Source organism: Erpetoichthys calabaricus, chromosome 2, assembly GCF_900747795.2.
Source record: "Erpetoichthys calabaricus chromosome 2, fErpCal1.3, whole genome shotgun sequence".
Taxonomy (NCBI): domain Eukaryota; kingdom Metazoa; phylum Chordata; class Cladistia; order Polypteriformes; family Polypteridae; genus Erpetoichthys; species Erpetoichthys calabaricus.
In genome coordinates, this window is record NC_041395.2 from 153301539 (window position 1) to 153318867 (window position 17329).

The following is a 17329-nucleotide window of genomic DNA, read 5'->3' on the forward strand; positions in this document are numbered from 1 at the left end:
AAAAACATTTTTTACTGAAGCAAAAATACATTGGTATTTTACATTTACATCTCCACATCAATGAGATAACGAATTCAATATTAAAAAATGGAAAATTAAACAAATGGTCAAAGTTTTGCAGTTGTGCTACTTTTGAACATTTTCGTTAATTTTAAATACTACTCATTGTATGCTTTTAGCATGACTGATATCAGAGAAATGTTTTTAAGAACGGCAGAGCCGACATTTTTTTTTTTTAAAGATGCTGCACAGATTAATAATGAAGTAAGGATTGCTCCGAGGGCCATATCAGTAACTGCAATAAGGAACACAGAGGGATTCAACTTTTGTGTATTACAGCAGGACTGATATTTCAGAAATACAGGATGTTTGTAATTTTCACTTTTAACAGCCTTGTTGTATTTTCTGGCTTTTATAAACCTCTGTCTAATAACAAAACAGTAACACAAGCACATGAAACAAAACAAAGCAATTTTACTTTTTGCAGAAAATGGAACAAAGAAAGGTTTAAGAAAAGAGGAAGTAAAGAGGTGATTATTTTTAGGAAATGGAGCTATGGAGGTAGGTGTTTTAGGATTAAAGACAAAAAAAAGAGAAAAAATGTTGACAACTGAAAAAGGAAATAGATTCACGAGAGACAACTGTTTTTGATAAAGCTGTTTTCACACCCTGTTTTGCATTATGTCTGTTCACAGCAACATTTGAGGACTTTGCTACTTCATATGTAAAGAGCAGTTACAGCCAAATATTCAAAGTACTAACTTAACTAATAGCATGCACAACAGATGGAGCAACCAAATATTTTTCATCAGCCTGTTACAACAATGTGAAAAAAATTATGTTCCACTATGATTTATACATTTTAGTTAATTTTTCATAGCTGTCTTGGGAATTGCATTACTTGTGTATGCTTTCATTTGATTTGGCTACTGTAACACTGTGATATTTAGTCAGAAATTTGTGCTGACACTAATGGTACAATTGGAAATAGGCCACTGTTCAATTATCTTTTAAAATTACCCAACATAATATTCTCCAATAATTTTAATCCAATTCATGCAACAGGACCTGGACCCTGTGCCTATCCAGGCAACATCAATCACAAGGCAGAGGCCAGCCCTGGATGGTGTGCTAGTCCATCACAGACAACCATCACACATGGTAACTCAGGGTTAACCCACCAATTAACCTAACACAGATGTCTTTAGAATGTACGAGAAGGAGAACCAGAGTACCTGGTGGTTTTGTTTATTTGGTTTTTTTTCAGTATTTGATATATGTAAGGTGTAACTGCCAAGAAATGTATACTTCTTTTTCAAACTAAAACTTTATATAGGGAAGCTCAATACATAAGTTGGTGGGTTGTCACACAGGTTTGCTATAGTGTACAATAAACCTGATAATTACCCATGAACAATATATTAGAATATTGTCAGCATTCTCAGGTTTGGCTAAGATTTCTTCCACTTGTTGTATCTTCCCAAAATAAAAACAAAACAACAATGCCTGCCCTTTTATCTATAATTAGCTGGAACACAAGGCATTTCCTGGGTGCATTTAAAATAATAAATAAAACAGTCAAATTTTGTAATAGCATACGTTTTAAAAAATAAACACTGAAACACTGTAAGCATATTGCCCATTCAAATCCAATATAATATTCTCAAACCTATTAATGTCATTAAGGGCCAGTCCCTATCCTGGCATTACTGGGTATGAGGCAGGAGATAGGGCATCAGTCTATTGCTGGGCCCACTCATGCTCATAATCATACCTGTACTGACACTGGACCCCAACTAGCTGAACTTGCCTGTCTTTATGGATATGGGATTAAAACCCAAACTCTAAGAAAATGTGAAAACTCCTGACACTGTCTGGGCACAGGATTCAACCCAGGATACTGGGCCCATGAGAAGGAAGTCACTGCTTCACCATGCAGCCCTAGTTGTATTCGAATAGTTTGGTTAATGAAGTGCTCTAACAAGTCCATTGTAGGGTACATTTACACAAACACCCACAATAACTTACGACCCAGTTTTCAGTTGTAGGGAAAAAAAAGCCCTGGGCTGGGCAATTCCTCTTTAGAGCAATGTTACCCATTTCATGACACAGTCACTCATATATGGAAATTCTGAGTCACCAATTAATTTATCTAGCAGATCCATGAAATGTGGAATCCTGGAATGTGGGGTAAAAAAAACACTATCGAGAGAAAAAAAGGAGAATGTATAAACTCCACATGGGTACAGCCTCAATTGACATTAGAATCCAATCCCTTGAAGCAGTGTATAAAAAGGCTTAAAAATGCACACAGGTTCCTCCAGTTATTAGGAAGCCTGGTTAACCATTAAACACTATTCTAGCCACTTCATTATTTAAAAAATAGGTTTTGATGTAGTTATTAATTTACCATCCATTACCCTAAATGTCTGATCACACCGATTGTAGACATTGTGCCAAAAAAACTCTCCTGCTTTCACTTAAATCATTTGCCTCTATTAAAGACTCATTCAAAATTCAGGAAAACATGTGTGCAATCCCCGGAGTAATCATTCAAATCAATATTTAACCAGTAATTAAGTGTGTCACAAAGAATTAGCAATAATTCCACTTAAATACACCATTTCAGTACTAAATGAGTATTAAAAATGAATCAACAGATGTATATATCATCTATCATGCAAATGCAGAGCCAATGAGAAAACCAAAGTTAAAATGTATGTGAGATGGGGTGATGTGGGGGGTAAGCAATTTAAACATTTATGGAAAGAGGGTGAAATCTGGAGAATCAAAAGGAAACTGAGGCAGACTAAGTTGAGAATATAAACAATCCAATTAGATTGTCTTCTCAGACAATGTCCAGGCAGGTCTGTGGATACAGGAGTAGTGAGATTTGAGGCAGCAATACACCATGTCACCCTAAAATAATTCCATCATCAAGTCAAGTCAAGTGGCTTTATTGTCATACCATCCACAGTACTGCGGCATTACAGTGACAAGAAGTAACACTCCCCAGGTCTGCAATTCAACACAGGAGAAAGGAAAGCATCATGGTTTTGTATATGGCAGTGCAGAATCAAAGTCAAGGAGACTGGGTTCTAACCCTAGCTTAGACCATATCACGGACAAGGCACAATTAATTCTGGATCACAGAATAAAAGCACTCACTCAAATCGGGCTACTTTGATCAATACATACAGTACATCTTTAAAATGTTGGAGAAAACCAGAGTACACAGTTATAGTAATAAAATGACAAATGAACAAGATGCTCGTGTCTATAGATAGATAGATACTTTATTAATCCCAAGGGGAAATTCACGTACTTTATTAATCCCAAGGGGAAATTCACATGAATAGCCCACATAATAAATGAATCTGTCTTTTAAAGACAGCATCAGACATTTTCAGGGTGAACTACATAAGGCTCTGGAATTATGTACAGTATTAGAATCATCTGCTGAAGATTTGCCAATTCCAATGTTTTTACATTGGTTGTGGTCCATATACAGCCTGGTCTCCTACCATATATATATATAGTACAGTGTACACAGAAATAACAGTTTTAATCATATGCTAAAAATTAGTTAAATCAACATACTACAAGAAGATCCTACTGTTTTCATAGATTAGTCCAGTTTAAGGTACGTGCTTAATTTGGTCTAAATGTTCCTTCATGATGATACTTCTTAACTTTAAGATACTGTTATTTGAATTTGGGCCTGGACACTGGCTGTATGGATTTTTCATGACACATTCAAAAATGTTCATGTTAAGTTGATTAAAGACATTAAATGGGTCCTCAAATGAGAGTGGTTGTGTGTATGACTGTGCCGTGCACTAGACTAGAGCCCTAGCCAGGGATGTTTCTTGCCTGCTAAACTGTAATAGGATCCAGCTTCTTTTTAGAAAATGGGTATTTGAATGTCTTTATGCACAATAGGCTTAACACATGCAAATAGCACTTACAAGCTTTCACAATTTTACTACATAGTAGTCCAAAACTGGTTACACTTGTTTCTTTTACTATATACAAGTATACATATGATACCTTTGCCACAATCAGCGGTGTCAAACTCCAGGCCTGGACGGTCGCAGTTGCTGCAGGTTTTCATTCTAACCCTTTTCATAATAAGTGACCAGTTTTCACTGCTAATTAACTTCTTTTCTTTAGCCCTGTTTTTAAGGATTCAGTCCCCTGAATTGATTCTTGTCTTCATTAAATGACAGCCAAACAGAAATGAGACATGAAACGAGCTAACAGATGACCAATTAAACTGCGGATTCAAACTCCAACCAATTTCACTCCAACCAGTTTCTTAATGAGATGCTGATTATTGCTGTTATTTAAACTGTCATTTAATTCCATGGCTTGTTGCTACTTTCATTCTGCCACAGCAGACACTTCCAAAACTGTTGATTTTCTGTTTAACTGAGACTTTCACCTTTCTTTATTTTCAGCTATTGTGTGATGGGCACAGGTTAGCTGGTTATGTGGCGGCTTATTTCGTGTCTCATTATTGTTTGGCTACTAATTAAGGAAAAAGAAACAACAAAGGGGTCTGAGTCACGTCAATTAAAACAAAGGCAAAACAAGTTAATTAGCAGCAAAAACTGATCACCAATTAAGGAGATGGTTAGAATGAAAACTTGTACCCACTGCGGCCCTTGAGGACTGGAGTTCGACACCCCTGGTTTATTACATAACAGTAACCATGCTGAAATAAACTGCTGACATTTAAGTTGACCTAAGGCTGAATGCAGTAGCTGTCCAATGAAAAGTAGAATAGGTTACAGGCTTGTCATGATTTTCTGGTATTTTTTTTCAAGTTAGGGTGTGACCTTAAGATAAGGATTTGCTTTTTTTCAATTTTGTTTCTACAATCAGTTTTCAACTCAAACCAGTCTCAGTGCTGTATGAACATCTCTGTGATGCAGGTAAAAAAAAAAAACTTCCTATTTCAGTTAAGTGAAATTCAGATCTAGACCCCTCTTCAGCCTTGAACTAGGATTCAATTTTGAAGTCAAAATTTGCTATAAAATTCTAATCACGAATCTATTCAATATAAAATTGTGCACAGGACTTATACAACTTCCCTAAACAATGTTTAATGGGTTTAACCCCTCACCCAGTTTGTAATTTATGCTTTACTACAGAGACTTGTTCCTATCTTCATATTTTATACATTCATTCTGGTCCTGCCCTTCTGCCACATCTTTGTCGTACAAGGTCAGTACTTATCAATTTAAGGTGTAAATAAATAGTTTAATTAGTTTAACATTTTAATTCACGGAGATGGTATGAGAAGAAAGATACACGAGAAACCCTTTCTTACTGTGGTAATTTCAGGTTTCAAATTAAATGCATGCCCACATGACTAAAAATGCTACACTCTTTGTTCCAGCATGGCTGAAGGAATGAGACATGTATACTCCATTGAGACAATCACAAACTAAAATTAGAAACTGCACAACTCATAGTTTATGTAGTACATAATGTTATAAAAATTACTCACTGAAAAAACAGAAGGAACAAAGAAGGATGTCATATATAACTTGTAACCTCTATCATATGTCCAAAATTGTTAAACAAACATCTATATGTGTATGTATATATATACACCGCATATAAAAGTAGAAACAAAGGAAATTTAATAGGACTTGGGTGGGAAAATATTTTTCTTGCAAGTTTGCTTTCAAGTCTAGATCATGAGACAATTGTTGAAGAATCTGTGCTAATTTTAAACACTTCTAATGTAAGATAGATTTGAGGTTGCATTGTGAAATAGTAAATGACGAAGAATTAGCACAACAAAATATGAATATTCTACTACTGGTACAATAAATAAAAAGAAAATCAACAACATGGGTAGAAATCTCATTATATTGGTACAGTGATTAGCATTAATGGTATACAACTGCAGAGAATTCAGAAAATTAATGGAATAGACTGAGGTATATTTCCATTTGACAAGCTAAGAAATTAACAAAAATGCTTATATGAAAAATGTGATGTATTATTATGGAGATGACTAAAGGTCACAGCATAAAATTCTTTGAATATTTAATAAGATAAAAACAGTAACACTGCAAGCCTTAATTATACTCAATAAAACAATAAAAATATAAAATTTTACTCTCATCCTAAGTTTTAATTTTCCATGAAATGAATATGTCTTTCATTTGGTATTTTTATTTAATATGTGTAATGAAACAGTTTTATTCTACACAAAAGATAACATTAGTTGTTGATGTATTACCCCCTCTTGTGGTGGCATTGGAAATCTCCTTTACAAAAATATTCTTCTTGTGGACATAGAAACAAAAAACATCGTTTTTTTAGTATATCATTCTCCTACAGAGCTTTAAAAAAACGGATCCCAGAGTGGCTCAACATTAATACATATATGCTACTCTTAGAAACAAAACAGACGTTTAGACTGCATTCCCATACCTCTTGGAGTCAAATGTGTTCCCTTAAGATGTGCCGTGGACCATTATATTTACTGTATATAAAATTAAAATGCGAAAAACTGTCAAGTCACCCTCTACTGCCACTCCATATTGATGAGGCCACAAAAAACACTCAAATATCACTTTTTTTTTCTACTTTAAACAATAAAATATCTGAAGCATGCTTAAGGTGATCTCAGAGCAAGAAGGTTCAAACACTGGGCTATAAAACAGACACCAGAACAGACAGAGACCTTGAGGTAATTGAGATATACTCCTACAGATTTCCTAATATCTGCTTAAATACTGTGTGTTATACTATGACACATACACATCATGTAATGAATGTTTAATAATCAAGTATTAGAATTATTCACGGATTTACTCACAGATTTAGTATATTTTCATTTATCCATAGAAATGTAATGCTAAAATATTTCTTTATAGATATAAAAAAACTAAAATAAAAATATTTTACATTTACAAACATTTAGTTAACTGTGTTTTTGAGTTACATCACTGTGGCATTAAAAATTCTCAAGTTGACCTATTCATATACAATTGACAAATCCCTCAACAAAATACATGTTGGTTAACCACAAACATTCCAATAGTAAAAAAAATGTATATAGAGTGATTATTATCAATATATAAAGTATATCTATTTAAAAAGTCAATACAATAGTGGTATATGAAATGAATTACATTTTGGGTTTTCCATGCAGCAGTTTCACTTCCTAGGTCTCCACATCAGCAGGTCAGGGGAAGACTACTTCACACAGTATACCACATGCTATAGATAACAAATGTGTGTGGGTAGATTTTAAGAATTAACTACAGTTGTTAGCCTACTGTATCACAAATAAAATATGAGAACACCAACTGTTTTAAATGCATTTTCTACCAGTATGATGTTACTTTGTGCCATAATAATATACCCAATATGTGTATCTCAAATGCTTCAAGTACTATGGCTTATTTCTATTATGGTGAACCTTGGCACACTGACACTACTATTATTGCTGCTTCCTTACAGCTTCTGGAGAGTGGCTTTGAATCCCAGTCTGTATCTATTTGGGGTCTGCATGTTGTACCCATATCTGTGTGGGTCCTCTCCAGGTAATCTGATTTTCCTCCCATATCCCGAAAATTGCAGGCTGGTTAACTGGCAACTCTAACATGGTTTGTGTGCAAATGTGACCCGAGATGGATTAAGATCCTGTCCAGGGTTAGTTTTGTTGTGTGTCTAGTGCTGCCATGATAGGTCCTATACCATAAGCAAAAACATCTTTAAAAAGTTATGGAGTAGTATAATGGCAAAGCGTTTAACAATTGTGCCTCAAAGATGCAGTGTCCTGTATTTGAATGTAACGACTTGTCAAAGTCTTTATGGAGTCTGCACATTTTCATCATGGCTGTGTGGACTTTTCTAAGGTTTACAGTTTTCCTCCCACATTTCAAAGTAGTGCATGTGTAGTTAACTGACACCTCTAAATTGTCTCCATGCGAGTGTGTGTGTATGACTTGGACTTGTGATGAACTGGTGTCCTGTACAGGATGGCTTCCTATTTTACGCCTGATGTTGCTGGGATAAACTCCATGGCATCAAAACACCCAACTGGATTGAGTGTGGCATGTTAAAGTGCAATAGTGTCTCTTATTTTGAAAGTGCTACTGCCATCTAGTGGATTATCTGAATATTACATGTATTGCACAGCAATATCCTTGATTTCAAAATTGACATAGCTTGCATTTAATAAAACATCACAAAAGTACCTACATGTTTTATAACATGTTAAAAACAGGTGTAAAGTTGATATACCACGCTGAACTTTCCTTTAATTCAAATGAATGAAAGTTCAATAATATATTCACAATAGGGCCTGGATATGTGCCTGTTTAAAGTAACTATAATGTCAGCTGTAAATAAAATGCCTACTCACATTAGTATTCTGAAAAGCACTAAATTCCAAATATTACTTACCAAAGTATTTAATTGTATCCTGAACTGATTTCATTCTTCAGGTAAGTAAGAGAGAGGTTTCTGGGTAAGGGAGTTAGTGTCACTTATCTTGGTGCTTGCTGATCATGCAAGTAAGAATTTCAAATTTGGCTAGAACTTCTGCAATGGATGAGAATCTCATCCAAGGTTTGGTTCTGCCTCATGTGAAAGGATTCCAGCATAAGCTGAAATTCTAAAACCCTGTAAAGAAAAAAGTACTTCTGAAAATGAACGGAGTAATTTTTATGAGTGAATGACCGTAATTAAAAAAATTCAATGACACAGGGACTCATACTGCTGACAGAGATTTTAAAGAATTTTGTGTCAGACTGCCAACTTTTAGTGATGGTGTGAATTATAAGATTGACATAATTCATATCCGAATATTACAGTCTGAATATTTAGATTAGATTAGGTTGTACTAGATTTGCCTCTTATTTGAAGCCTGATTAACAATTTTAAATCTCACTCAACTTTCCAGTACTTTACATAAGGCTGTGGAACATTGTGGGAATTTCCACAATGCTATCTGACTTGTCCATATTTTTACCTGATAGAAGCTTTTCATATAATCAACTGAATCATCAATGTTAAAGATTCCAGCTTTTGATCAATTGAAAAGTGTTTTATTTTTAATTTAATTTGATGTGGTTGTGTAGGTTTGCTTCCAAAGCTAACAGTAAGAGCAACACCAGGCCACAAAGATATTATTAAATAAATAATAAGAAATAATAACATCATTCATTAAAAAATTAAAAGGGAAAAGGATATGAAACAAGCATATGTTATAAATGTATCCAATTAATAATACATGTGGTTTTAATGATATTTTAAAATTGTTACGGTCTCGAAACACGTAAGACAGTGTCTAAGACAAAGGACATGTGAATAAGTAACCTTAACTTCAAAAAGATGTCCTTTAACACAAAAGTTTTGTTGATACAAGAGACTGAACGCTGTTCAACATATTTTGGATATTTAACAGAATTTACCATGAAAAAACATATATACTGTATACTAAACACTTTATTTTAAAACAAAAAGTAAATTGTCTTGCTTTTTGTCACCAACCTCACAAAAAATCTGATTATGTGACCATCAGAACTTTAAGCTACAGTATATTCTAATATACAGTATTTAGAAGACTACAGAATTCTAATTTGAAAAATTAAGAGTGTCAGAGTTATTAGTTCTGATAAAGTTCTACAAAACAAGGTTAAAGGAATTCTGAATTATCATGGCTTAGTCGATCCATCCATTATCCAACCCGCTATATCCTAACTACAGGGTCACGGGGGTCGGCTGGAGCCAATCCCAGCCAACACAGGGTGCAAGGCAGGAAACAAACCCTGGGCAGGGCACCACCCACCACAGGGCGCACACACACACACACACACACACACACACCCACACACACACACACCCACACACACACACACACACACACACACACCCACACACACCAAGCACACACTGGGGACAATTTAGAATCGCCAATGCACCTAACCTGCATGTCTTTGGACTGTGGGAGGAAACCGGAACACCAGACGAAACCCACGCAGGGGAGAACACGGGGAGAACATGGGGAGAACATGCAAACTCCACAGGGAGGACCCGAGGAGCGAACCCAGGTCTCCTAACTGCGAGGCAGCAGTGCTACCCACTGCGCCACCGTGCCGCCCCCATGGCTTAGTGTTTTGGTATTTGTAATCATGACATTTGAATATGATTTTATAAAAAGTTTCTAAGTCTTATTACCCCTAGGTAAGTTAGTGCTAAGACTGATTATTGTTATACTTTTAGGTACTGTCCGTTAATGAAGAGAACTGTTGCCTTAAAAATGGTCATGAAATCACATGCACATCATACTGTATATATAAGCAAATCTACTACCTTCATGAAAACAGCACAGTGAGTGGTATCCTTTAGCTTTAAGCAGTGTTGTTACAATTTTACCATTACTTATAGAAAATAATGCAAATGACACTCCCATAAAGACCTAATGTACAACATCAGATTTTGAGATTTTCTACATTTCAAGGAAATGTAATTTTGTTTTTGTTCAGTAACTAAAAGGACAATACAATAAAAATCCCATAGATATTTTCTGATTGCATATATTTAAATGGCCTTTCTCAATCTTTTCAACTTTCATACCCTAGAACTACTTCCAGAATATGGTTAAATACACAATACTGTGCACCGTACTTCTAAAGTGTGGTCATACACATTATTTGCCAAAATAATCAAAATATATATATTGTTCACAATATGTATATACTTGGACAACAATTTTCTGAAGAATCTGGAAATAACAATGGTCTAGTATGCCAGTTTTTACAAAACTGGAAGAAACTAAAGCAACAGCAGGAAACCCATAAGAGCCATGAGAAAAAATACAAAGCCCACATAGATGATAATATGATCTGGAGAGACACAGGTCTCTAGAACTAGAAGGTTGGAGTACTAATCTGTGAATTCACAGAAGCTACTACATTATAGCTGTAAAACTGAAATATATAAATGCTGTCTTAAATATACCATCTATTATCTTAAATCTTTCTTGCATTACCCTAAATGTACTTATTAGCATCTGGACATGCAAGCAAAAAGTACCCCATACCATATAAATCTTATGTTTCAGTAGCTTAAAATGAATGATAAAGACAACTGTGATAATGGTGAATTCAAGTGCAAGCCTAATTTAAATACTTTTCTTTTTGTTTTTCAGATGACAATCATGTTTCAAGACACTGACAGTATCACGGATAACTCTCACTTCCAGTCGGTTCTTGGCCATTTAAATGATCAGCGCACACAAGGAGTGCTATGTGATGTAACAGTTGTAGTCGAAGATACCAAATTCAAGGCACATAAAAATGTATTAGCTGCTTCTAGCATGTATTTCAAAGATGTGTTTTTCACTCAAGAGCGCAGGATTTCAGGTCAGCTTTTAGAGCTGTCAGATTTTAAGTCAGATGTATTTGCTGAAATCCTAAATTTTATATACTGCGCCAAAGTGATGGCCACAGAGGTAGAGGAAATTAAAGCTCTTACTGCAGCTGGAAAGAAATTAGGAATTCCATTTTTGGAAAACCTTGGGCATTTGCTTGATCAAGAAAAGCAATGCACAGATGACTCTCAGGGCAACACACTGCCTGATTCAGTCCAAGGTGGAAATTCCAGTATTTCCCTCTTTTCAACTAACTCACATACAATGAAGAAGGAAACAGTTAATAGTAACCAAGAACAACGAACAGATGATTTAGCTTGTCTCAGTGGCCCAAGAATCACCAACGCATTTTCAATTTTTGAAACAGGAACCAATGATGACCTGTTTTCACCATTGGACTTGAGAGCAAATGCCAAAAGACCATCAGAAAATGATCATATCCCAGTGTTGTGCCCCTCTCAAAATAAAACAGTGACAGAGATTGAGCAAACACATGCTTTATCTGAACATTCATATGCTGCGTCAACCATATTAAATCAGGTGAGAAGGGTGTCCGAGTCTCAAGGCACAACTGCCATTGATTTAAGACAACAAAATACCTTTGCATCCAAAGTGGTTTCCAAGCAATTCCTGAATCACAGCCGTAGTCCTCTGAAGAAACGTTATAAAATGTGTACCAACCTTCTAAATGATGATGTGGGGTTACAGCACAGTCACACAGAGTTTAACGTAATCCCTACTACAGCACCAGTTTCAACATCAACCAGCTTTAACAACAAGGCAAACGAAAACAGTACTATGGAAACCATCTCATCAATTGCAGATAATAACTATGAAGTTAAAATGCCTTCTTCCGTTCTAACAGAACCTGTAGAACTGCATCCTAATCCTTATGGCTGTGAATATTGCTCAGCAAGGTTTAGCAATGAAGCACTTCTAAATATCCATGTGCAAAGCCATAAAAAACGTTTCGTCAGTCATTTGGCTTGCAAGTATTGCCACAAAAAGTTCACTCACCTGAAAAGACTGCGTAATCATGAACAAACACGCTGTAAAGCAAAGGTTTCAGCTAAGGCAGAAGATGCAACAGACTTGCCCGAAGAACATATTGATATTGAGAAAATATCCAGTCCTAAAGAAACACTGCCAGAAGATCTGCAAGAAAACAGTGCAGAAAATGAGAAAGGAATTACAGATGATCTGAAAGATCTGGATGACAAGGAGAAAACTATTAACATGCCGAGACTTTATGTGTGTAGTGTATGTAAACGGTCTTATGTGACTCTGTCTAGCCTTAAGAGGCATGAAAATGTCCATTCCTGGCAAAGAGCCTACCCATGTCATTACTGCAATAAGGTGTTTGCTTTGGCTGAATACCGCACCAAGCATGAAATATGGCACACAGGAGAGAGACGGTATCAGTGTATCTTTTGCTTGGAAACATTTATGACTTACTATATTCTAAAAAACCATCAGAAATCTTTCCATGGAATTGACCCCAGGGTGGCTGTGAAGAAAAAATCAGCCAATGGTGGATTCAAAAGTGGTCTTTATCCTTTTAAACTTTATCGGCTTTTGCCTATGAAATTTAGAAAAAGACAATACAAAACATACAGCGAGACATTCTCAGAAAACTCAGACTGTACAGATCAGTCTTTCACAGTGTCTATGGCAACAGATATTCAGCATCCACTTGGTTCAACATCATCAGGAGTGAACTTTGAGGATAATAAACTGGCCACACCAAATGGAACAGATGCAGTTTCATTAAGGCAGTTATTTACAATGCCGGTTACTTTCATGGCAACTCCAAAAGTAGTAGCTTCAGTAACACCATGTGCTAATTTTTTGCAGCCAAGTACTATAAGTCAGCCACCATCCACTGAAACTGAAGTAAACCTTAGAAAAACTTTGAAGAAAACCTCTAACAGTGAATCAATTTCAACCAAGTCTTCCCTTGATTATAAAAATCAAGAGTCATCTTTGACAAGTCTGGGGCAAACTCCATCTTCAGCTGTTGCGGCCACAAACAGAATATGTTCAGTAATTGTTAGTAATAACAATGGTCATGTTCTTACAGATAAAATGAATGCAGAGAAAGAAAAACAATCTAGTATGTTATTAGATATGAATAATCTGAAGTGTTTAGATGATGGCAGTGAAAACCACTTGAATGGTCAGTTAAGACAAGTGCATTCAGCAGGCGTGCAGATCTCAGAGGAAGCACCTAAGGAACCTTTACAAGAGCCAGAGGGTGATCCTTCAAATGTGAATGACAACATGCATAATGAAGTCAGCAAAACTGAAACATACATTGCAAAACCAGCATGCCCAGGTCCTGCTTTTGATAGCCAGGTTCCTCCTCTATGCCAAATTACTGTAAAAATAGGCGATGAAGCTATCGTTAGAAGGCGAATAAAAGGATCAAACTTGTTTCAAACTAAACAAGAGAAATTTTGCTGGAACAGCTTTTCACAAGAAGACCAGAAATGTACAGAAAAAATGGAGCAGGATAACAGAAGGAGTCATATTAGTCTGCGCTCAAGAACAGATAGTGGGCCACTGATTGAGCCAGAATTGTATGATGACATGACTGACCAAGACACAGCCGACAAACTGTGGCGTCCTTATTATTCTTATAAGCCAAAAAAAAAGACCAAAGGAGGAAAGAAACTGAAGTCCAAACGCAGAAGAAAAAGCAATTGTGGGGCTTCTGGAAAACACATGAGGGTAAATATTAAGAAAAAAGATTGTGCACATGTTGATTATGTGGATAGAAACCTAAGGGCTCACCACCAAGTCTTTGTAAATACAGATGCTGAAACAAAACATTTAAAGAGGAAATTGTACAAGCAGCCATATACCTGTGACCACTGTCAGGCTCTCTTTTCTAACAGATCTGCTTTAAAAATGCACATAGCTGAAAGCCACACTGACAATCAGAGTTACACATGTAAAACCTGTGGGAGGCAATTATCATCTGAAGAAATGCATGACAGTGCTCTGTATCCTGGAGAGCATAAAGACTATGCTTGTAAGAACTGTGTTGAAGATGGCTCCTGTTTCAAAGACGGCTTTAAAAATTATAACACAGAGAAACGGTATCGCTGCTCTTTCTGTCCTCAGCGTTTCTTATATCTGGCTACTAAGAAAAGTCATGAGAAAAAGCACCTTGAAAAACATGGTAAATGCTACCCTTGCTGCTACTGCTCCAAGGTTTGTAAGTCCTCAGCTGCCTTAGGAATGCATCAGAAAAAACATTTTATTAAAACAGAAGAAGAAGAACAACAACACTCAGCCGCAGCCGAGGTCCATTGTCAAATCAAACCAAGCAAATCACCAAATGATAAGGAACACAAAATGGACTTAGAGCCCAAGCTGGAAAATGACACAGAAGTAATCAGAAATGGTTGCTTTCAAGAATGTAATAAATCAGATGACAAAAAACTTAAATTACCATGTGAGAATGAAGTGTTACCTTATCACGGAACTCACGTGCAATTACTCCCAAACAGTGGATGGGTGAAATTACCAAATGCTTTAACAGAACAGCATCCCAACAGACACTCAGATATATTATGTGAGCAGACCCAATGCAACATAGAAATGGTCACACAAACACAAGAGGATGCTTATATGCCATCCATTATGTGTAAAGAATATCAGACTTATAATAACTCACAGGGTGCTTGCCATGTAGATAGATGGGGTGAGCAAAAAAGATGGAATGTATGTAGAGATTTTCCAAAGGCAGAGTACAAATTCCCTTGTAAAGAAGAAACGACTTTTCATACAGATTATTACAGCAAATGAGCATATAAGAAAGTGAAAAACGGAATCTTATTCAGACTGAAATTACACTTGGAAAGAAGTGTACAGTAACATTTTAAATTGCAGGGATGCATGATGTATAAGGTCAGGCTCAAGAGTGCTTATCTGTATTTTACAATATAGCAATAGCAAGCAAAAGGACAAAAACCAGAGCTCTTGAAATGTCATGTAAATGTTTAGTAAAGGTATTTTCTTCACGGTTCAAATCAACATTTACTATTTTTTTCATATTAAAAAAGTTGTTTTTTTTATTTTTCTAAATTTTGATTTTGCTTTATTGGAGAACTTGTAATTGTATCCTGCTTTTTAGATGTTTTCTATTACAATCCGTGTGTGAATAACACATACCTTACAAAGGGCATTGTTCACTACTTATGGGTAACAGTGGTTAGTTACAAAGTAATGCATTAAACTGTACTTGTGTCAGTGATGTACTATAATGTTAGTAAAATAATATCAAGTATCTAAGAGTATTTCTGTACAGTAACAAAAGCGTTTACACAGGGGTTAATTTGTTGAAAATAGAAAAACTATAAATAAAATACATTCAGTGCATTATAAATACACAAGCACAATATACAGAATTAAATTCACAGGCGTTAACTATAATATATGATGATCCAGATGAACATGTTCTTCATATTTTTTATAAAAATCTATCACAGCAAATCTCTGTATTCATATATAACACATTAGCCCCTGTAATTTCAAATACATATCACTATAAATTAGACTTTTATTTCCAAGTTTAATTAGAATTAAATCATGCACTTTTAAAGTAGAACCAATGGCCAGCTTCAACTTCTTGCTCAGTAAAACCTTTCAGACCTGACTCCTAGGTTTAAGCGTTAAACAACTTTCCCTAAACTTGAATGAACCTCCTATAACTTGTAATTCCTTGCTTCTCTGAATCAATTGACAGGAGAAAGAATATAACTCAATGTTATCAGACCAGGATGAAAGAATTCATCTTTATGGATTTGAATTCAAACTAGGTAGACATTTTGGGCAGACTGTTCCTCTACAACCAAAAAATACTCTTATCCTACCATGTCATTTTACTTAATGTTACTGGACATATTGATACATTCAGTAGCATAATCCAAAGATGCAGAAATCTGAAGGAGACAACCTAGAATGTGCAAAGCTTTGGCTTCAGTGTTTCCCAGAGTGTAGTAATTATCTTTATAGTTGTATGGAGACACTTTGCTCTCATAAATAATAAGTCACAGTTAGTTTTGATGGAAATTTGTCACTAAAGACTACATCTGCCTTTGTTGCCAGAAGACTTGTTTTCCATATTTACAATATATGTTCCACCATATCTGATCCACCCTATTTACTCTAGTTTAATAATGCACTGTGACGTAAATTTATAGTATCTTTCAGGATGAATGTTTCTGAAAACACATACCATACCAAAAGACACAACATTCTACAATTATAGGACATTTCTAAAATTAAGATTGTCACTCAAATTATATAATACAATTATTGTTTCTTTAAAGTTTCATAAACATCATAAAGTCATTATCAGAAAATCTCACCATCATCTTGTAAATCAAAATCATATTAGCAGAATCTGACTGACTTATTTTAGTAGAAAACTCTGAAATCATGAAGCAGTAGCACTAGCCAATTTGCCACCATACCTAAAATGGATAATATATGTTTCTATATTCTGTTTGTCTGCTAAAAGGTTTATAGGTTAATTATTGATAGGTAGATTACAGATAAGGAAAACAGAAATTTACAGGTAAGGTAGGTATACTCACTAATCATGAAACGATGAGTAGTGATATGCATAAGGAATAGCACACGCAAGTAGGAATTTCATTGTACTCTACACACAAGAACCATATAAAACTGTATGTACCCAAACATTGATATTTCCATGCAAGATAAATATGAAAATATTACACAACCATATTACTATTTATTGAAATTGATGGCAATTCTGGGTCAAATCCGGATCACACTCACTAGATAAATGAAAAAACATGAAGTCGCTTTGTTCAGGTTTCTGAGTTTAGAAATACTAGTGTCAGTGTTTTTGATGACCCATCTCCTATTAATAAAAGATAATATATA

At 35.3% G+C, this 17329-nt stretch overlaps 1 protein-coding gene across 10 annotated transcripts in view; it reads left to right on the forward strand.

Annotated features, from left to right (window-relative positions):
* zbtb38 (zinc finger and BTB domain containing 38) overlaps positions 1-15701 on the forward strand; it is a 37897-nt gene extending 22196 nt beyond the window's left edge. For 7 of the 10 annotated variants that reach the window (XM_051923017.1, XM_028794666.2, XM_051923015.1 and 4 more), the window contains exon 2: positions 11186-15701. In XM_051923017.1, the coding sequence (XP_051778977.1) occupies positions 11186-15220 (4035 nt within the window). In that variant the 3' untranslated portion in view covers positions 15221-15701. Of the gene's footprint in view, positions 1-921; positions 1172-7546; positions 7572-11185 lie in introns of those variants that run through there. The other 3 variants (XM_028794664.2, XM_051923019.1, XM_051923018.1) reach the window with 3 other exon arrangements.
* The last annotated feature ends 1628 nt before the right edge of the window (positions 15702-17329 follow it).